Source organism: Hylaeus anthracinus, unplaced genomic scaffold, assembly GCF_026225885.1.
Source record: "Hylaeus anthracinus isolate JK02 unplaced genomic scaffold, UHH_iyHylAnth1.0_haploid 0, whole genome shotgun sequence".
NCBI classification, from domain to species: domain Eukaryota; kingdom Metazoa; phylum Arthropoda; class Insecta; order Hymenoptera; family Colletidae; genus Hylaeus; species Hylaeus anthracinus.
Genome location: NW_026533254.1, coordinates 12617330 through 12638885, shown reverse-complemented (window position 1 = coordinate 12638885; position 21556 = coordinate 12617330). Strand labels below are relative to the sequence as shown.

General features: G+C 45.4%; 2 protein-coding genes across 7 annotated transcripts in view; both read left to right on the top strand.

Annotated features, from left to right (window-relative positions):
• The first annotated feature begins 248 nt into the window (after positions 1-248).
• The window catches only part of LOC128896994 (dihydropteridine reductase), a 73014-nt gene continuing 51706 nt past the window's right edge, over positions 249-21556 (top strand). For both annotated transcript variants that reach the window (XM_054160628.1, XM_054160622.1), the window contains exon 1: positions 249-252. The gene's annotated coding sequence lies outside the window, so the exon portion shown is untranslated. The remainder of the gene's footprint in view (positions 253-21556) is intronic.
• LOC128896887 (uncharacterized) lies at positions 829-20660 on the top strand. Of its 5 annotated transcripts, none has more exons than XM_054160484.1 (7): positions 829-1429; positions 8297-8440; positions 9678-9839; positions 10482-10658; positions 12024-12167; positions 16692-16945; positions 17504-20660. In XM_054160484.1, the coding sequence occupies exons 1-7, from the start codon at positions 1201-1203 to the stop codon at positions 17678-17680; spliced, it is 1287 nt and encodes a 428-aa protein (XP_054016459.1). In that variant the 5' UTR covers positions 829-1200; the 3' UTR covers positions 17681-20660. The 5 variants fall into 5 exon arrangements, with proteins under 5 accessions (XP_054016459.1, XP_054016455.1, XP_054016446.1 ...); XM_054160480.1 differs by having other exon boundaries at positions 12024-12284; positions 16692-16930; positions 17507-20660; XM_054160471.1 differs by having other exon boundaries at positions 12024-12284; positions 16692-16930.

The following is a 21556-nucleotide window of genomic DNA, read 5'->3' as shown; positions in this document are numbered from 1 at the left end:
CCACAGGCTCGCTCTCGGAGCAAACGAACTTGGAATCGCTTCTCTAGGGGCGTGAACCATCGAGTGGCTCCAGGTCAAGTTTGGAACCTTTGACGTTTCCAGGTTTGAGAGCTGGAATTTCGTCTACTCTTCTTCGGGTGTAAAAAGATTGAATTTCGCTCCGTATCGATCGATCTTTCGCATATCCAATTCGAAGTAGGCTATAGATCGTGGCGAGAGGAAAACAGTCGCTGCGTGGGCGTGTATCAACAAGTTTCCAAACCAATCGTACAGAAAGGCGACAGACCCACCTGGAATTGTAGTCCACTCTCCCTCCTGGGAGTTAACGCAACAGTCTGTCATTGTCGAAGCACCATCCTTTCAGACCTCTTTCCGAGTACAATCCTCGTTTCTTCGCGAATCTTCCCAAATGCATCTCCATCCTTTCGGACTCGTCTTCGTTCACGGTTATCCGCCCTATTACGGCGATTTTCGTTCCCCAACAGCCATTTCCATCGATCGGTGAAGACTCTCCTACAAATCCGGATAAAAGTTCGCCACGTACTCTCACTTAGTACTCTCGAGCTCCCTTCGAAACTCGAATTCAAGAAACGAAGGGGATGAATGTCGACAAGGGTGGTCCCGTGAAAAGTACCCCAAAGATTCGTTCGAAAAACCGAAGGAGCGCTCCTCGCCATCGGAGCTCGCACAATCGGGCACCCCGAGAGGACGGAGCAGCCGTGATCTCGATCGACGCGGCACGGTAAGGGTAGGGAAAGGGTGGCGGATGGCATCGCGCAGCTGCGGCAGCGGTGGTCGACCGGCTAACGGAAGGAAGGCGTCAGTGAACGGGGGAGCACGGGACCGAGAACGCTGTTCCGCGGCATTCGTACAGTTCCCGTTACCCGTGCTGGGTTCTTGCCGCGTGCGCGGGTGGTTCGTCGTCGCGATCGTCTTCCGGAGTGTCGGGGAACCGAGGGTTCGCATCCGAGAGAGAATCGGGGCTGGCGTGAATTCGTGTACGAGACCAGGTGCCAGAGGCGGGGTCACGGAGTAACCGAGAGTCGTCGACGCGATATAAGGCGGACGTCGGAGGCGTCTAGGGCGAGAGGGCGTGCGGGAGGAGGGCGGGAGGAGGGGGGGAGGAGGGCAGGCGACGGGGAAGGATGTCGATGCGCCGCCGGTGGTCGGTTTCGGGGGTTGACTCGCGCCGCGGGGGCGATGAGCGCACTTCCCTCCGCCCTGAGACTGACCTGCTGCCGTTCCTGGCTCCTGCTGATCTGCCTCGTTCTCTGCCTGGTCTCGAGCTGCAGCTGCACACGCCAGGATCGCTTGACCCGCGGACTACAAGCAGGTGATGACGTGCGCGGCTCAAACTTCAACAACGACGACGAAGACGTCGATCTCTACGACGACGACGAGGACTACCTCGAGGAGAACATCACTGCGGGTGAGTGTTTCCGCCCAGGATCGATCTACCGTGGATTTCCTGCTCGGAAACCATGGTGTCGGGTGGCGCTCCACTGGCTGCCGACACCCTGCCGAGGATGGCGTCGATGGTGGTAACGATTTTGGGAGGGATACCTCGGTTGGAGAACCGCTGCGATGGTACAGAGAGTGCACGGAATAACGCGAACGCCTGCCGAGGACACCCTGTACGGGAACGAGCCACTATTTGGTACTGAACGTACCCTTTGGTACGGCACCTATCCTCCTTGGGAATAGATTCGACCGTCCAATGGTGTTGGAAGTGTTGGTGCTAGTGTTAGGGAATCCTTCCGCTTCGTTCCTCGATATCGCAGTGACTCGAAAGTTGTCTCGATGTTACTTGAATCGGGTGACTGTTGAGGACGTCGAAGATCATCTTCTTACCCGATATACGGACGGATTACGAACCTAAGCATTCAAAATACTCGAGTAACCACGGTAACACGATGACGGGGTCGGCTGAATGTCAGGGTACGGCCGCCCCGAATCGTCCCGGAGCACCCTCGTAATCGCGCCCATGTTGTGGCTCATGCTGTGGGTGTTCGTATCGTTTTGTGCAACCCCTGTATATCGGTACGAGACGTCGATGGGTGCCTCCGTTGAAGTTTTCACACGGTTGAAAATGGAACGAGGAGTTTGAAGAGTTGTTGACACGCGCGTGGGCGGTGGAGATGAAACGAGCGTCGCGAGTCTGCGGTAGAATCGCAAAGCGTGCGCGCAGAATTGCTGTTCTAGAATCGTAGGCGAATCGCGTCGAGGGTTAATCGAAGCACCGCGATGATCATGGGAATTTATTTAGTCGTCGAGACGAACAGGAACATCCCTTTAGCCGCGAGGTTTCGAATTGTTATGATTGAAATGTTGGAACGATGTTAGGAAGTGACTGTACAGGTTTGTGCAGTGACTAGGCGATTGGATCCGTGATGAGGTAGCTTCGGGTCCACAGAAGGAGAGCAAGATAGTGTAGAAAGTCCAACAAGTCTAGCGTATTTGAGGCGTACTTGCTTAGTCACGAAAAGTAAACATCGAAAAAGTACGGAATTGTCCTTTATTAGCTGCTAGATGGGGGATCGTTCTTATCGCCAAGTTCCAGGCTCCTCCTGTTCAAGGCAGGGCTTGTTAGTATAACCTTCTCTTCTATGCAAACTCGAGAGAATACATATCCTGCTGATAGGATCTGTATCTTTCAGCCTAAAAGAAGTCAAGGTTTGAATAATGGAAAATATCAAACTTGTCTCGAAAGTTGTCCGGCGAGATCCATTAGAATCGTTCTCGAATTTGGAAACTCCTGCGAATAAGTGAGCCAACTAACTCTCTAAGGACTACGTGAACTCCCGAATCGAGGGCACGTTTCTGAATCGTGCTCCCGTCGTATATTTTAGCCCCGTATACCGGCGCCGTTCGAACGGCTAGTTTGTCCCTCAATCGATACACGCCCTTTATAGGAGGAACGTTATCTTATTTTCTCGCGAAACAAGGACGATCGAACCGAACGCGTGTGTCTCAGGACTCTTGCCTCGCCTTCTTCGCGCTTGCTCGATAGGAACGTGCAAACACTCCGAAGAGAAACCTTCGGCCAAAAGAGTAAACAGTCGCGTTGTCGGTGTCGTTGTCATCGTCGTTCAATCGAGACGTTTGCTCTTCGCTCGATACACGAGCTGTTCTCATCTTTCGCTAAATTTGCATGCACAGGTACCCTCTTCGAGTTCGAGAAGTACGCGAACCAAAGATTGGCGGCTGGAGCGTGCCAGCTAAATGGAACACGCTGATCACGTTTTCACAGTTTTCGATAGTTTTTAGCTGGCATTCTAGAGCACGCACGTTTCGAATAAAGAATACTTCGACTTTCGCTTCTTCGCGGTCGTAGATCTTAAGATCCTATCTCTTTAAGAAATTCTGATGATCATTGCTTTTGGCACTATTATCATGAGCGATCTTTTAGCAGTGACGCTTGTTTACATCACTGCCGCTAAAGGGTGCATCTCTAGTAAATAACAATGCCAATCGAGAATTAATCCAACTGCAATAATTCTCAGTACTTCCCCTTAAAAATGATCCTTGCATATGGATGTCCTTGGATCGATCCGAACTCTCGAGCTCCGATTGACGATCCTCGTAATCGAGAATCTCTCCGCGGGTGTTCAAAGGGAGGTTCGCAACATTGGTAGGCAAACTCGCATTCTAACGAGTCTTCGACAGCTCTCCAAGCTCTATGCATTCGTAGTCGCAATTATGCAAATTCGACGCACGAAACTGGGTCTGACAAAGCGGAGGAAAACAAATATTACGGCGCTTCAGAGTCCACAACTGCGCTTGCGTTCGGCGTCAGGGATGTTTAAGGGATGACCTGTAGGGGCCAGAGGCCACCAAAGACTAATCTAAGGCAATTTGATGTATTCAGGCACGAGAACTAAGGCCTCTGATGTCTACTTCCTTGCAGGGAACAACGGGTTAAGTTTTCATTCACTCGCGTTTAAATAACACTAATTAATAGTACTGGGAGGAGAAGTTTCTCCCAAATGGAAATTGAAGATGACGATCTCGAGAACTTCGCTGGTGTTTTGGTAAATCCCAAGGACTTGCGCAAGGTAAATGTTTGAGTTCTAACGAGCGACCTCTGGTAGCCAAAGTATAAATAGAAGAGCTTGGAACCTTGCATTTTTGATCAAACGTGCTTAATTTTTCTTTCCCCTTCTCGATCCATTCGATGATACCATCATGGTATCCGCAGCCTGGGGATCTGGAAAATTTTAACCCAGCACTGGGTGGCTTGCACGACCGAGGAACCCGTCGTTCTTGATTTTCGCGCCAACCACGCTGCCGGTATTGATTTTAATGGATGCCGCAAGCTCTCTCGGTGTCCGCGTGTGGGAGTCGTGCACACAGCCTGCAGCTGCGTGAGATTCAAAGAAAATCTCGACTATCCCTCGCCCCGTCGCCGTTCCCAAGAGCGAGGAAAAGGTTAACGAAGAGATTTCGTGCGTCGTTCAACCCCTATTTTCGTGTCCGAGTCGTTCAGTCGAGTTCCACTTGGGGGCTGCTCGGTTAGTGGCGTGAAACACCGGCGAATCGCACCCCCTCCGAATTGCACCTTCTCTGAACCGTAATCGCGGGGTTGATCTGCATAATTATTGGGGCCGCAGAGGACTCCTCGTAAAACTGGAACACCCTGTTCGATGGTTGAGCAATTCCCTTTCACTTGGACAGTGCAAGATGAAATGTTCTTAGCAAACCTGGCACGATACAGTGCGCATTTTTTAATGTTCATTTCTTGGTTCCTTTCTCACTGTGCATTTACAGTTAATCCCATGAATACTCGCACCCTCTATGTCCATTGAAGAAGTTTGACTGAATTAAATAATAGTTTTGATATTACCAAATGAATTTTTCATTATAAATACGTATACGAACAAGCTTATACATGTATACAATCGAAGAAGTTTGTTTGAATCGAATAATAATTTTGATATTATCAAATGAATTTCTCATTATAAATACGTATATGAATAAGCTTATACATGTGTACATTTATATATACATCAACATATTTATACAAACATGCACTCGGAAATATCAAACATCTTACGTTTCATTTAAACAAATTTCTTCGATAGACATAGAGGGTACGAATATGACCGTCTGTATTTGTTTTAGATGATGTACAAGAGAATATAAAAGGTTCGTTAAGACTGTTTTATGTTTGACTGTTCGAGGAACGCCAGCAGGATGCGCGACGAATTCTGAATTCCTTATTCGAATTACGAGTAATAGAAACATTACGCATGCGTTCCACGTGTCGTCGGGCAACGTAGACAGAAGAGGACGTCACATTCGAAAAGTCACTCTACTCCGAGCTATGCCGTAGACTGGAGTTCTTGGGGAGCCGTGTACTCGCTGGTAGAAATACGTAACGAGGCCGTGGAAACTGTAGGGGGTGAAAACTGTAGCGCACTCGAGTAACGGGAGTCAAAATCTCAGGGGCGAACTTTTGTATGATCTTTTGTACTTTTAAAAATGTCGCTTTCCGTGCCACCCGAGTACGCTTCATGAACTAAATGTAGACTCGCTGCGTAACAATCTAATAAATGCTGCGTTTAGAGAAGACGGTATCGACGGTGCTGGTTACTCAAATATATATTTTTGAAGACTCGCGACTAGGATCAGAAGTTTTTCGAATATATAAAAGAGCAAAGCGATGGGAACTTTGAAACGTCGTCGATGTTTGCAGACTCGCGGCAGAACGAAGGGGCAAGGACAGCGATAGAAAAAGCTTCCCCAAGGTTCTGAAAGTGCCAACGTCGTATCAGCAGAAATCACTGCCCCAAGTCGGCATTTATTCGACGCAGTAAGCTCAACCCGATTCATCCGCAGGTTGAGGGATCGATCGACCCGACTGCCGTGACCGGAAGTTTCTAACGGAAGCCTAATTCCTACCAAAAATGACGATTCAGAAAATATCGTCTCCTCTGTTGTATCACCGACAACGTGATATTTTTCTTATTTCCGAAGCACTCGTGGAAGTATCGCTCGGATAAAGCTGGAATAAAATTTCGTCCATCGCTGCCGACGAGGGCCTAAAACGAAATGGTTCCGAACGAGCTATATTCGCGAACGTTACGATAGCCCCAAAAATGTCTTCCTGGGAAAAAGTCGCCTAGCTCTCTGGCGGTTACAGTTTCGAAGAAGCTTAATTAGGAAGCGGAACGACGCGATGTCGCGGATACGCTTCTGAACGCTCGCCAACGAAGTTAATGGTTGTTACCGCGGCTCCTTAACGCGAGCCACCCTGCGAAACATTTAATAACGATGTAATACCGTAATTAGGGTGAAATCGATAGTCGTCTGGCACTTTGCCCGACCCTGGTAACTCTGACCAAATGGCGCAATTAACGGGCGAAAACTTAGCGCGCTAATTCCCCAAAACAAGGGAATCGTATAGATAAAATATATCAAATACCGTTTAGGATAAATGTACCCCTGGGTATGCAGCATTAGTGGATACAGGGGAGATATTTATAGCGTCCGCGAGATAAACAAAATGCGGTATACACGACTTCGGGGTATTCTGACAAACAAGGGTAGCGGATATCCGAATCGACGAAATTGATATAGAGGGTGGACGCTTTCGTTTGCCTCCGGAGATGCACGCGGAGACGTCAAAAGTCTTTTGACGGTAAAGTGGCCTGGATAGTGAACCTAACAATGGTTCGTCGCTTCATTAATCGTGCAACGTGTATGTGTGGATCGTTTAGAATGGCTCGACAAACAGACGCCCGTAACAAGGGCCTTGTAGCTGCGCGTCGAAAGAGAACACAAAGACGCGTATCGGAACGGAGAGCAGTTGAAAAGGACTGACGCTCTTCATCGACCGTCTAAATGATATTCGAAGAAAACGAGGGAAATATTACAGATTCCATAGATGTATCAGAAAATCAGGTTATCAATGTTAAGCCACCTACAGCCTGATAGATAATATAGATAGAGCCTAAATAGATAGCCTCTTTACGAGACACCTCGAGTTCTAGACGCTGTGGCTATTGTTTACCAATGATTAATGCAGAGGTGGTGTTGTTTGAAAAAAACAAGGGAAATTCATAGATTGCACAGATTTATTAGAAAACCAGGTGTCGGATATCGCTTAGGTGATGTTTGAAAAAAACAAGGGAAATTCATAGATTGCACAGATTTATTAGAAAACCAGATGTCGGATATCGCTTAGGCTAATCTGCGCATTCGTTACTTTAGGTTAGTCGATACTTTTTATTTTCATAGGATAGTAAATATTTTTAAATTTCAAACCTAGTCATCCGTCCGTACACCAACTACGACCCTCGTACCCTTACTCGCCAACTTCGAATAATACGTCTGACCTTAATATCCAACGATCCTTATTGGCCCTTCCCCTTTTATTCCCGCCACCTTCTAAATCCGTAATCCAAAACCTTTAAAAGCACAGTAAACTCTTCCCGCGTGCTTTTTGTTCCTCACATTTAACAGAAGTAGAAACGCAGCGGTAATCTAGTCTTTAAGTACCGTAGTCGTAGTAGAAACCGAATATAGAAGTAAATCGGAATCTAACATAAGGTTATCAATAGACTGCGGATCTTTATGCATTTATAAGAAATTTGAATGTGCAGGAATCTGCAAAATGCAAACAATACGCAAGAATATAAAAAAAGATTAAAAGTAAAGTTCGTGTTACAATATTTGCAGAATAAAATAAATTCCTATTTGGGTTCCATTTTTGTAGGCGCGTTCGCGAAGATTTTATTTTGCATAAAAATCCGCGGTCTAGTTATCAATGTTACCCCACTTGCTCGATAACTTTCTATACGAGTATCTTAAATATCCCCTACCGTCTAGGATTAGAAAATATTAGGTGGACTGGAAATTAATGTCGTTTCTGCGAATCTCGATGCTTATTTATCATTCATCGGCTCATTGATTTTTATCGATCTGGCATTGAAAATTCGCGTACTATGTAGATGGCAAAAAGCTATTGATTACGAGAGTTGTTACATAATTGATTAAAAATAGAAACTTATTACGAATGTATTTGTTTGAATTGAATATAAAAGAAATGACATTACTTTTCGGTCCCCCTAATAGACAGCTTACGAGATATCTCCTTATGAGATATCTCGAGTTCTAAGACACCCTGCCTATTGTTTGCCAATGATTAATGCAGAAGTGGTGCCTTCTGGGAGAGGGTTTTATTATTGACTCGAGAGTACGAGCGTGCTAGTTTAAGGAACGTCGTGCATATTTGATCTACTATCGAGAAACGTCGTATATAATTCAACAGGCTATCGATTTATCCTCTTTCCAGCGAAGGGGCAGTACCTGGGCTCGCCGTGCGATGTCTCGTGCAATCCGGAACTGCTGCACGTGTTCTGCGACACGGTCACTGGTCACTGCGAGTGCGAGAAATTCTATCCAGTTCGTCTTGGGCCTAGCAAAGGATGTGCCAAACGTATGTAGCACGGTTTGAACGTGATCGTTCAACTAGGTCGTTCCGATACAAAAAAAAGAAAAAAAGAAAAGAAACTCTATGGTAACGCGGACAGCGAGACGGGAAAATAAACGTCGACGGAGAGACAGAGGGGAAGTCGGTATTCCCTCGCCTTTAAACGATTGTTCGACGCGTCGTGAAAGGACGTTTTGTGTTTCAACGCGTCCCTCCATAGGGTCGATTCGACAACGCGTTCGCGAATTGATTCGTTCGCCTGTTCATCGAATCGCTTGTCACCGATGAACCTGGTAATCCACGTATCAAGGTTGGAACGAACGTTCCCAGCCCGGTTGATTCTTTCCGATGTGAAAAACAATACTATCGCGTAACTGCATGCATTGCCCTAACACTTTACCGACCAGTAACGTTTGGACATACGTGTTACTTCGATTTAATAATATTGTTTAATTTCGTAACATTAGTATTATACATCATTTATTTTATCCATTAGAACCGTTTTATGAATTATATTTATATTAGGTGGTCCCATAAGAAACGTACCCCTAAGTGTTATAAGAAAAAGTAATCTCTTTCGTTTTACAATATTATTCCATCTTTTCGACACAGTCGTTATACACTCGCTATAAAATTTCTGTAGTTTTTTTTTTTTTTTTTTTATTAAATACTAGTATTTCGTAATTCGCATAATAATGGGAGCAAACAATGGGATCGTACCATCTCAGTAATAAATAAGAAAGTATTGCACTCGGTTATTCATACAAGTTTATGGAGTTAGTAAAAAGGTTCGAGAGGCTAATATGAAATGGAATTTGTGAATTTTTTTGGGGTGGATAATCTTTTCCCATTGGATATCATCAAGTACGTCTTAGACTCTAGACTTTTATCTATCGATTCTGTGAGTTTCATTTGAAAGTAGTTGGAATTAAACATGTTCCAAGCATTCGTAAACACTCTGTATGAGAACTTCGGTTCCAATCCGATACGTCGTCTTGTTCGCTTTCTCGAAACTCGTCTCGGGGGGCCTGAACGTGACCCTTTCGTTGAAAAACTACAAGCCTCAGTTTTGCCCAAAGCTATCAATCGAGTTCTGAAATATCAGAGCAATCGAAGCTCGAAAGCACCCTGGAGAGTAATGTCTAAGGTTCCACGTTACCAGTTGAGGGTTGAAACACTGGGTAAGATCAACGAGACGCGGCAGTGGGACACCAGAGAATTAAACGAGCAACCGGTTTTCCAGCCAAAAGACTCGGGGAGCAATGCTTCTATCGCGCGACATGCACTTTTTCGGATCAACATGCGACCTGCACCCAGGTGCAGCACAACGCCGTGTGCGACTGCGAGGAGGGCTATCATAGGGTTGCCTTGTCCAGGCCTAACAAGAAGGTGTTCTGCGCCGAAGGTACACCATGCCAACTAATCGTCAAACCCATTAACACGTTCCTGAAATTCCCCTTACCCCTTAAACACGTTGATCGCCACGTCACATATGGACCACAGTTCTTTACACTGAAGTACGAAAAAAAAAAAAGTGATTCTGAATGTTTAGCAACAAAAGAAATGTATTTAAATGAAATTCATGGATTTTGATGAAGTTATACAAATAAATAGCCTCCAATAGTCTAAATAATATTCAATCCTAGTAGAAATTTTCAAGAATATTTCTATGGCCGTCAACGTGTTAACAATTCCCTTATAAATTCAACAGCTGACGCCCCGAACCGATGTTAGGATGGAATCAAGCGTATTCGTTATAAATTAAAATTTCTTCTACTCGGGGAATATTTAAATAACCACGGTATAATCGAGTGTTTGAAGACTTTTAAGAAAGTACGAATATTAATCCGAAGAACGCTCGGATATTAGCGAAGACCAAATTTCCGTGTCGTGACCAGAGAAGATAATTAGGTGACCCATTTCGAGCAGAACACTCCGTGTACTCGACTTGATCCCATCCCTATCTATATCGCAAGTCCCTGGCGAGCTTTCATTCTCTTCCAAAGTGGTTATAGATCGAAAGCCTGGAATCGCAATCTGTTGGCAGATCTGGTGCTGATAACTACGGATGTTCCGACCCTGCTCTGCATAGCATCGGGAATAGCGATATTCACGGCGATGATATGCTTCGTGCTGAAGTTATTCAGCCGTGCGAGATACTCAAGGCCGCGGCACTATGCCAACGCGAACCACGCGCCGCCCATGCTGTTCTCCAGCGACACGGGTGAGTACTTGTGCAACAGATCGACGTCCCCTCGTCGAAAATCGATTCCCTAACTGATTCGAGATCGCTGAATTTTAACCCTTCGCGGTTCTACCAAAACTCTAAGCCGATCTAAAATCTGACAGGGTTAAGGCGTACGGTTACCCAAATACGGGGCAATATTTGTGAATTTTTCACGTGCAAAATGTGTACCGTGGAAAGTTCACATTTGGATACATGAATACATATAGCTCGAAGTATGTCGCGTGAATTTTGTATCGGGAAACATCGGAAAATGGCGTCGCATCAGCTCCATATTCGTCGTAGCTCCTCCGAGTGTGTTTGCAATGCGACTCGGGATTGTTCGATCGCCTACAAACATTTTTCGATGCAAATTTTACAACATATACTCCAAACTATATATATATATATGTTGTAAAATTATGTTGATCGAACAATCCGAGTTGCATTGCAAACATACTCGGAGGAGCTACGACGAATATGGAGCCGATGCGACGCCATTTTCCGATGTTTCTATCTATATACATATGTATTCAAAATTGAGCTTTCTGCGTTGCACAGTCTTCACGCTAAAAATACCGAAAATTGGCTCGTTTTTCGGAGGGTCAAGGCAGTTATAGGCCTTAACGAGGTAAACCCAAATAAATTCGCCGCTCGATAGGCTAACCTTGCCTCTGATCGCTCCACCAACTTTCCCCAAACTGTTCCATATTCCGTTACGACGTTATCCTTCCCTCTGTAGAATCGATAACGTTCACTATCGACGAGGAACTCTGTCACCTCCGAAGCTGTCTATTTTCAGTTCGTCCTAATTCGTTTGAAGAAACTTTGAGGGGACGCGTTAACCGTTTGCACTCGAGAGGTGACTCTCAGTCACTACTAGGCTTCACGCAGCAAATCTACCAGCAATAATGTTTCTTTAGGTTTCATTTCTTCGGACCACGAAGTCTCAGTAAAATGATTGTCGGTGAGTTCGAGGCGATCCGATTCTCAAATCTCAAATAAGAGATTACATCTCGGAAGTCGATCGAACCTTAGTTAACACAGATTCGTGACGATAGAATACTGAGAGAGCATCTCGAGTTGCTGGTAGATACTAGAAAAAAAAGGACTCGAGTGCAAGGGGTTAAATACAGCTCAAGTCCTAGCAGAAACTCTGGAGGCAAACCTGAAGTCAGAGATTAACCCTTTACTACACCCTCTATTATAGGTCCATGGATTATATTACTCGAACCACGCAACGAGGCCTACAAAGCTTCCCAAAAAACAATGATCCCATAGAATTCTTCCAGGGGTATTAATTTTGCCACTTGACAAGTAGTGGGAACGATGCCTAACGATCTATAATCGACGAAACTCCAACAGGTATTCCACTGACACTCCACGGCGGCCGACCATCGTCGCGCGCGAGTCAAAGAAGCAGCACCGGAGGACCGTTGACCTACGCGTTCACCAGGAGGCCTAGCAGCGGCGGTAGTCGCGGTCCGTTGGTACCAGCGTCGAGAGCAGGTGCGGCACGTGCCGCCGCCATCTTGCTTATATCGTGCCACCTGCAGGCGACCAAAGGCGGGAACAAGCATCGACGTACCCTTAGCGACGTTGCTGAGGGATCGTCCGACGGCCTCGGTAGACGATCAACGATCTCTTTCTAACTCTTTCGTTGTCTGTCTTCTCTTCTCTCTGTCCGCATTACTTTCACACTTTGTACACCACCTCTGTCCGTTAATCTTCCTTTTCTTCTTCTCGTTCGAATGATTCGTTCTTTGGCCGTGTCTTCCTTCTTTCTTCTTCCGTCATCCACCGCGAACTGGTACCCGACATCTGACGCATCGAGGAACCCGTGCTTTCGCGAGGGAATTTATCAATTCTCGCTATTTTCGAGGCTGACAGAGTCTAACAGAGTCGCGCAGCCGTCAGAGCATCGGACGACAGTTCGCCTGGTAGGGTTGCCGCACATCGACGAGTTTAAACGAGACGGTTCTGTGCCTGAGAGGCTAAGGCCCTATATGTGTGTGTGTGTATGTGTGCGTGTATATGTATATATATAAAGCCTTAGCTAAGGCCGCAAAGTCCTTCTTCTCGGGTACAGAATTGCAGAGCAGAGAGGGGATCGTCTCCTTATATGTTTGTACAGTGCATGTGTCACGCGATCCAAATACGTCAATTTGCTGCGAAAAACTTTAAGTAGGACGCAGGAATAAGCATGCGATCGCAGGACCGTCCTACGAGAACTAGGCCGCGTGGCAACCCTGCCGCGCTACCATATCCACTCCTTTCTGAGTATCTGTCAAACTAACTTCTCGCTCTTCTGACTATCTTTTCTCTCATCCCGCCCTACGCGAGTCGCCTGCCAAGCGGGCGACACCGATGACGAAGAAGAAGAAGATGGTGTGGTGGTGGTGCTTCGTACCATGCCGTTGTCGCTGTTGTGTCGTAGTTGTTGTTATTGATACTTAGCGTCCCCCGTTCCAAAACCCTCCGACCGCGTCTCCCGACTTTCCTCGATCGCGATCCTCGCGTCGCGTCAGAAAACAAATTTTCCAACTGTCAACGGGAACTTCGAGGAAACGAGGGAAACGCGGAACTCCGACTTTCGTTCACATTCCCGGACACGAAGAGGCCACCTCTCTCTGTTGTTTGCCAACAATTAGAACGTTGCTTTTCTATTCTTCGATGAAAGAATATAAATTCTTTCGTCGCCCGACGATGACCAGTTGCGGTGCTACCTAACGTCAACAACAACAAAAAAAATGAAAATATTTCGACTATCCGCATCACTCTTCACCCGTGTCTCACACAATCACCCCCCCCCCCACCCCTCCCCCTCCGAAAGATACCACGGTACACATACGTGTGGCATTCGAAATGTGAACACAAAAGCCTCTACATTCACGTGAATATGATTATAATGTAATGTCCAGTAATAAAGCGCTGCACGAGTGTGTTACGAGATAGCAAGATGGCAGCGGCCGATTTCGTTGCTCGTTAACGAACGAACGTTCTCTGGTAAGACGTAGAGAGACACGAAATCTTTACGCACTAGCTAGCTCGCTGCACACGCACGCACAAAAATTAAACGGCGTCGGATCGCATGCGATGGGCCCGGCTTTCCAGGTGACACTTCAATCATTAACGAACACGACCACGAAACGAGGTTAAATCTTTCAATTAAGCTTCGCCGTTATGTTCTCGACGCTACCTATTTTGCCTGCCACGACAGCGAAAAGGACGACGAAACCGCTTGTTTGCTAATTGGAGACCGCCTACGACGTGGTTTGTTTGCTATTATACTCTTCTATTATACGAGACTCGTCTGATAGTCGCGACAGTTACGCGTTTCTTGTCGCGAGTCCTCCATGATTGAAGACTACGAGACATGTAACAACTAGGCTATTGTTTCGCTTCAGCTTGTGTTTCAATGGCAGAACGTCCCAACAAAGGAAAGATTTCACTCGATTCCAAAGAGGTACACGGTAGGCCTGCAGAAAACTCGGATGTTTCGAGTTGCTCGCGAACCGAGTCGAGCTGAGACCCAGTTTTCGATCCGAGTCGAGTACTCTGAAGAAACAGAACAGCTCGAAGGAACCGAGTAGCTCGGACAGAAGCGAGCGGCTCGGACCAAACCAAGTAGCTCGGAGAGAAGCGAGTAGCTCGAAAGAACCGAGTAGCTCGGGCAGAAGCGAGTTGCTCGAAAGAACCGAGTAAAGGTCGATTCAGACTATAAGAACTACTCGGTTCTTTCGAGCTACTCGGTTCTTTCGAGCTACTTGGTTTGGTCCGAGCCGCTCGCTTCTTCCGAGTACTCGAACAGCTCTAGTACACGGATTGTTTCGTTAGATGTGCTTGCTAGAAGAAGAGGAAACTTCCGCCTTTCGTGCTTTACTCGTTGTTACCGGGGCAAAATCAACTGTCTGCACAAGGACGCCATCCCCCACCGTATCGTTTAACTACCCCCACCGTTTCATCCCTCGTTCGCGCCAATCAAACGCTCCCTCGAGTAGAGGAACAAGTAGGCGACGCTGAAGTGGGAAACGTCCTTCGACGTTCAGTTGACTTTGTCCCGAGTATAGCTGTCTATATGCAACGGAATGCACATGTGCACTGTCATTCTTTCTCTGTCTAGCTGGATTTTCTGTCGCCTTTTGAATGCGCCGTTAATCAATAAAGACTCGTAACGAGGCGCCTCAATTAGGAACACTTGAACAGCTCGCGAGTAGCCGTACTCTGCGCAAATGATATACATGTAACTTCGATAACCCCTGACTTTATAAATTTCACCGTTCACACGATGCAATGCGCTTTTATTTGAATGGAATACGGTTTGAAAGGGCTTAGCGAGCACAACGATTAAACGCTCGCGGTTTCCAGCTTGAAATCATCTCCAGAGCTTCGCGGAAATATTTCGCGGCGGAACGTATTATTCAATTCATTTCGACCAAGTACTTTCGTGAAATTTCGAAGATGGTCTCGAGTCGGAAATGAAACGCGTTTAAATATCGAGCTTCTCGAGAGCTTCCGAAGCGCATTAAAAAAACTTCTTTTCGAAAGTCTGCTGTGTTAGACGCTTGTAGCTGTCCCCTTCCCTCCCCCCGGCCCCCCTCTGTTATGAGAACTGTTATTGATTAGTGAGGAAAAACTCTTGTGAACAGACCGCCTGCATTCGCTTACGCGCGTGTGCTCGCTAAAGAAATACGCTTTTCATACTCCGCGCGTCACGAATACACCAGCAACGCTCTTTCACTCTCGATAACAATTTTTACACGACAACAACCTTGCACGGTCGTTCGAGATCCCCGATAACCGAACACACGGAATACTTTTCTCCGAATACGGGAATTTTTGCACCCACCCCTTGGATACATCCCCCGTGCTGCTATTTTGATCTCCGTACACGATTCCTCAAGTTTCACTCTCGTCTCGCGTTTTCTCTATCTCCTTCCTCCCCTTGGCTTTGAGACAATCGAAGCGAGAAGAGAGCTATCGACGCTCTCGACGCGCAGCATCGGAGTGCGATCATCGAGCTTGCATTCTCATCGGCGAAAAAGTACCGCGGGGCTGGGACTAATCAAACATTTTTAACTCTTTGCACTCGGATGTCTTTGTTAGTGATTAGGAGACTTTATTAAGAAACTTTATCAGTGATTACACAGGATAAACTTATGGGAGCGTAAAATTTGTAAAAGTGTACGATTCCTTGAAAAAGGTTTCTAGTCAAATATCACGAAAAATTAGAACCAAAATCTGGAAATTAGAAATTAGAAATTAGAACCAAATCTACATGTATTAAGATATATATATAATATATAATATGAACTTGTGTTACATGAAAAAAGAATGTGCGAATATTCTACACCTTAAAAATGCGACAAAGAGCATTTATATAAGAAAGTGAGATGTGGGAACATGTTTTGTATGACATGGTGCAATTTGTGAAGATAAACAAGAAAGTCTAAGATTGCGACTTAAGAGATGGAAACTATCAATGCATATCTACGACTGTTTCACAAATTATCACATATTATAATAGTATAAAATGTTGACTTTTGACAGAAATATAAATGTTCCTCGATGTCTAAAGATTCATATAAGCTCAAGTATCGTTACAGTTTTCAGTACAGATTTCGGTTTGCGCATTCTATAACGAAATAGCTCCGAGTGTAAAGAGTGAATTATTTTAAGCGATCTTAGACAATTTTCTCTGTTTCGAGACTTAAATACTTCCTCTTCTTTTTACAATATTTTATTATCAAGTTCACATGTATCTAGACTGTAAAGGATCATCGTATATTATCTTATATCTTTGTAATTACGATACTTAATAACGAGTGGTCCCTAGCCCCACGGCCCGAACTGATACCAACGATGTAGATAAACGAGAGTCACGCTGGTACATTTCGAATAGTCGAGCAGACGCAATTAGAGTCCGTATTCTGAACGACATCAGCCTAGGCAATTAACTCTTAGCGTAGCGAGAGAGAATAGGGACGTTCGTCGAGGAACATCGAACTCACCTTTCACCCTTGTTTCCGATAGGTTCTCGTCGTCCTAGCTTAACCTCGGTTCACAGTTCTACGTCCTCGGCGCGTAGTTACAGCGCGCGACGTCTCGAGAAGGAAAGGAACGAGAAGGAGCAACGTCAGGCCCTGCAGGAGCTGAAGCTGGCCAAACAACGGGAGCAACATCAACAACAGCAACAAGTCGCGCCCACGCCCAGCCCCAGGACGCCTCACTCTACGGACGAGCTGCTGCCCTCCGTGGAGGAAGGGAAAGAGGTCTTTTACAACGAGGTATCTTGCGAAGAGTATACAGGGTGTTTCTACATAACCGTCCCATGAAGACTCGCCAAGACTCGCCATGACTCGCTATCTCTCTCACGTAGACTCATTGGAAAGCTATTATTTTTCTCACTTTTTTCCCCTCTTCGTCACGTCACGTTTCCAAGAAGACAATGTACGACGTACTAGTTACTTCGTTAAAGTTTAGAAACTCGAACAGATCAAAGCAAACATCACCCAACGCGCATCCGTGTAAACACGTAATCTACAACCACTACAGTCACCCAATGGTCTCGAAATGACTCCGAAAAAATTGAGAAAATCGGTTAAAAAGTACGCGTATCCCGTGCTAGAGCCCTCTTGCGAAACACCCTGAATAGGATATTGTAGACGCGCGAGAAGAGTGCCGCGAAACCTAGAACATTTGAAAAGCTCCAGAGCCTCGTGAAATAAGTGAGTTTGCGACGCTCTTTCTCTCGCGCGCTTATAATAGTCGCGAGTTTAAAAACCGCCATCACGAACCGTCGGAGATCATCGTGCCCTCTGATCGCAACGTTTATTACACGTCAGCAGGTGCCGACGACATCGGACGCCATCGAGGAAACGCTGGTGAAAACGACGGCGGTGACGACGACCAACGTGAACGCGAGCATATTCGGGGAGATGACGCCTGTGACGACCTCGACAACGTCCATCTTCGAGACGAACATCGCGCCACGGGCCACCGGTGACATTTTTCAAGTGTAGTTAAGAACCAGAGCCGACCAGAAAATGGACGGAACGCGCGATACCGCGAGACTCGAATCGTCGACGGAGGCAGTGAAACCAATCGCGTCTCGTCGCGTCACCGTCGAGAGGCGAGAACCAGTTGCACACACGCCACACAATTCTAAACGAAACGACGCCACGCGTTTGAACGGCCAACAGCCACGAGCCTAGGGACCGACCAACGTGGAAAGCGTTCGAGGGATCATCTGGAACCGGAAGTCACGGACGACGATGGCGCTCGAACGATAACTGTAGGTCAGAGATGGGCGAAACTCTCGAGGCAAATTTGTCGAACGAGGAAGAAATAAACGATTTTAACGACTAGGTCCAAGGAGGGATCACAATCTCATTGTTTCGTTAACACTTTACCGACCTGTAGCCGATTAATCGGCTTTTTGTCCTCAACGTTTACCGTACAATATTTAATCGGATACTATGGTAACTAGCAAGTACCTGTTACTTTGAATCGAGAGACTAGTTTTTCTTATTCAAAAAATACCGTTATATCAGTGATTGGCAAAACCCTAGGCTTCGAATAAATCTGAAGTTTGCCGATCGGTTTCTCTCGTTTCCTTCTTTGGAAAATGTTCAACAGAAGAAACGAGACAAACATATCCGCAAACTTTAGATTTATTCGAAGCCTAGGGTTTTGCCCATCGCTACGTTGTATGGATTACGGTATATTATATCAATATTAAACTCAATTATAATAGATAAAATAAATATTGTTTAATACTAATATCATGAAAATAAAAGATTTGATTAAATTTGATTATCTTGTAATAACAGAAAGAGTACAATTTTATCTGAGAATAAGAAAAACGCATGTATTCCCGCGCGACAGTAGTCGAAACAGAGCCGGCGCCAGAAAAAATCTGCGGCCCAGTGGCCGGTCAGAAGGGCCTAGGATGTTGAATCGCTACCGGTCGGTAAAGCGTTAAGAACTCGTTGACTTTATTGAATCGGTACATTGTTATTTCATGTAATCTTTCCTTTTCTAACACTTTCGAGTGATTTTACGTCGACCGAGAGCATTCGTTGCTTATTATCGAAACAAACTTTTGCCCATCTCTGACGGTAGGAGGGTAGAAATGGCAGAAGGATCGTTAAAGCTGAAATTTGTTCGAGCCACGCGCGAAGGCCTAGAAGAATTATTTATTCTAAAAGATATATTTTTAAATACCTAGGTGCGGGAGGTACTTAGACGCGGAGCCAGCTTTCTGAAGATGTCAAAGTGGAAGTGATTAGAGAGGACGCGTTCGGCTGTGAATACGTAACATTCAGGAATGTACAAGAGTATGTAAAATGTCGTCGTTACGGGTACACCGTATGGTAACTGACTACGTGCCGTGTGTTTAGGGGCCGAACGAGGTTTCACGCAGGTTTTGAGTCAGCGTTCCTTCACTGGGAATGTGGCAGGACTCGAACGACACATTTTAAATATCGAACTCGCGATATGATTGAAAATATATTAGAAGCATTTACTGTACCGCAAGGAACAGCTTAACTTTAACTACGACAATTATTGCGTTGGAGAATCGTAACGCAATCGTACACTCGCGATTCCTTCCATAAATTTTAAATCAACGTCGAGTCGTGCCACTTGGCAGTCGAGGATCGACGAGTGACGAGAAGGATGAAACATTCGGAATCATTTTTTACGGCTTAAATTTTTGAAGCATTCACGGATCATTGGTTCGTCGGTGGGATTTTTTTACGAAGATACAGGATACCTTGAGCGTAAACGAGCGATCGAGCACAGAACAGAAATCAAACTTCTCCGATTTACACATGGATGTTCGGTATGATAAATACTCCGTTACGATTTACTTACATATCAGTGAAATATCGATTTTTTGCTTTCCCCCGCAGAGTTGGAATAAAATTTCGAATAAGTTCAACCCCCTCCCCCCCCCCCCCCCCGTCTCGGGGATTTTTACTCCGTATTCGTTAGTCGAAACGAAGTTCGCCCGACTCTGTTTCTCGTGTCGACAATTTCTCGTGTCGACCGGGCTAAATCGCGATACCGAACTTGCTAGTTCTCGTTGTGTTAGTAGAGTATCTCGTCCGACGTGCAAATTCTACATCTTTCCGATCGAAAGATCGACCAAACAATCGCAAGAGCCGAGTGTTTCTGGAAATTCTACACTAATTTCGCGTCGTAAATTTCTACACGAATTTTTTGCAACATCTACAGACAACTAATTGCTAAAATTAAATCACATATCAGCGACGAATTAAAACGATTCGAATGCAGAACAGATCCAGACGCAAAGGAAACGAACAAGGAACGTTTCGTTGGAAACGTGCAACGTGAAATGTTTTTCTCTGCGACTCCTCGATTGGACGTGCAGGATGATTCAAAAGCGGTATCACAATCAGCGAGCGCAGAACGAATGAAAATACATGTAGCTTTCGGGAGCGTTAATCTATTTCTTTTTTTTTTCTTTTTTTTTTGCAATTCAAAAACGTTAGAAGATCGATACACTGTTTCGTTAGTATCCACAACGAAGGATGACTCGAAATCAATCTTCGTAATAGCAAAGCATACTTGCTAAAGTTGCGTGTATATTCACTTCGAATCTAAACCGTAATCGTGACGGCACAAATCAGATTTCGCGACGCCATTTTTGGATCGCCCTGTGCACATATGTAATCATAAACCGCGCATAGTGGCATTAAATAGAAACAAAGAGTATTCCTAAGAGATGCGATAAATGTTCTGCGCCAAAATTAATCTAAACGTCGCTGGGACGTACTCGAGGAAAAGAATAATAATTAAAACGCACCTATATCAACGTACATTCCGTCTCACGTGAAGATACCGACGCGTTCAATCGTTTCGTTTGCTCGAACGGAATTTGCTGCAATAGAGAAGCAACTGGCAGGGCATTCTCGAGGCGGTCGAGGCTAAATATACCTCTAATCTTAGACACACACATACACACACACACACACACACAAAAGAAGACAGAAAACAGAAAATAAAATATCGAAAAGGTGCTTCGACGCGTCGCGAAAGATAATGGCGGCGCGTCATCGGACTCGCGAAAATCGTGCAAGTGCCACAACCTCATTAAAAGTAACAAATTTTTCATTCCTTACAACTGACGACAAAACACTGATTTATTCGAAAGCTTCGTTTCCAAATACTCCTCTAGTTACTGAATTATTTATCGCGAGTCGACTCGTTCGGTACATCGTCGAAATTACGAAATTAAATATTTCTCAAACCGCCAGGTATTTTACAATCGGCCGTCACGAAACATCGCGTTCTTTTTTTACAGATCTGTGACGTCTCCAAACAATTGTTCGCCAAGTTACACCGTGGCACACGATTTTCTCGAGTCGCTCGGCTCGCCAATGTAAATCGTAGTGATAAAAATCGTTAAAAATGAAATTATATATATTATGTAAAAAATATATAAAATACGTAAAATACGTGAGAAACGATCACGCACGAGGGGCTGTGTTGGATTTCACGTGGAGGAACGAAAGATGCCTGCCTAGAGCGAGAGCAAACAAACGTGTATCGACGTCTCGTGTTCGAATAATTGCGCTGCCTTTCCCGATAAAAATAAATTTAACAAAAAAGCACACGCACACACACACACACACACACACGTACACGCGCATACAGGCCGTTTTTAAACATGCGGGGCCTTTTTTGAGAGTCTTCGCGAATCTTCGCGCCAATGGAAATCAAAAATCCACTTGCCATTTCGCGATCTGGGGCTTCCTACATTTCGATAACGAACCCTCCTGTCGCAAAATGTTAAAGGGCTCCTCGATTTGTATCGATGCAAAGACTTGAACCACGAAAATGCTCCCACATATTTGGAAACAGTCTGTATA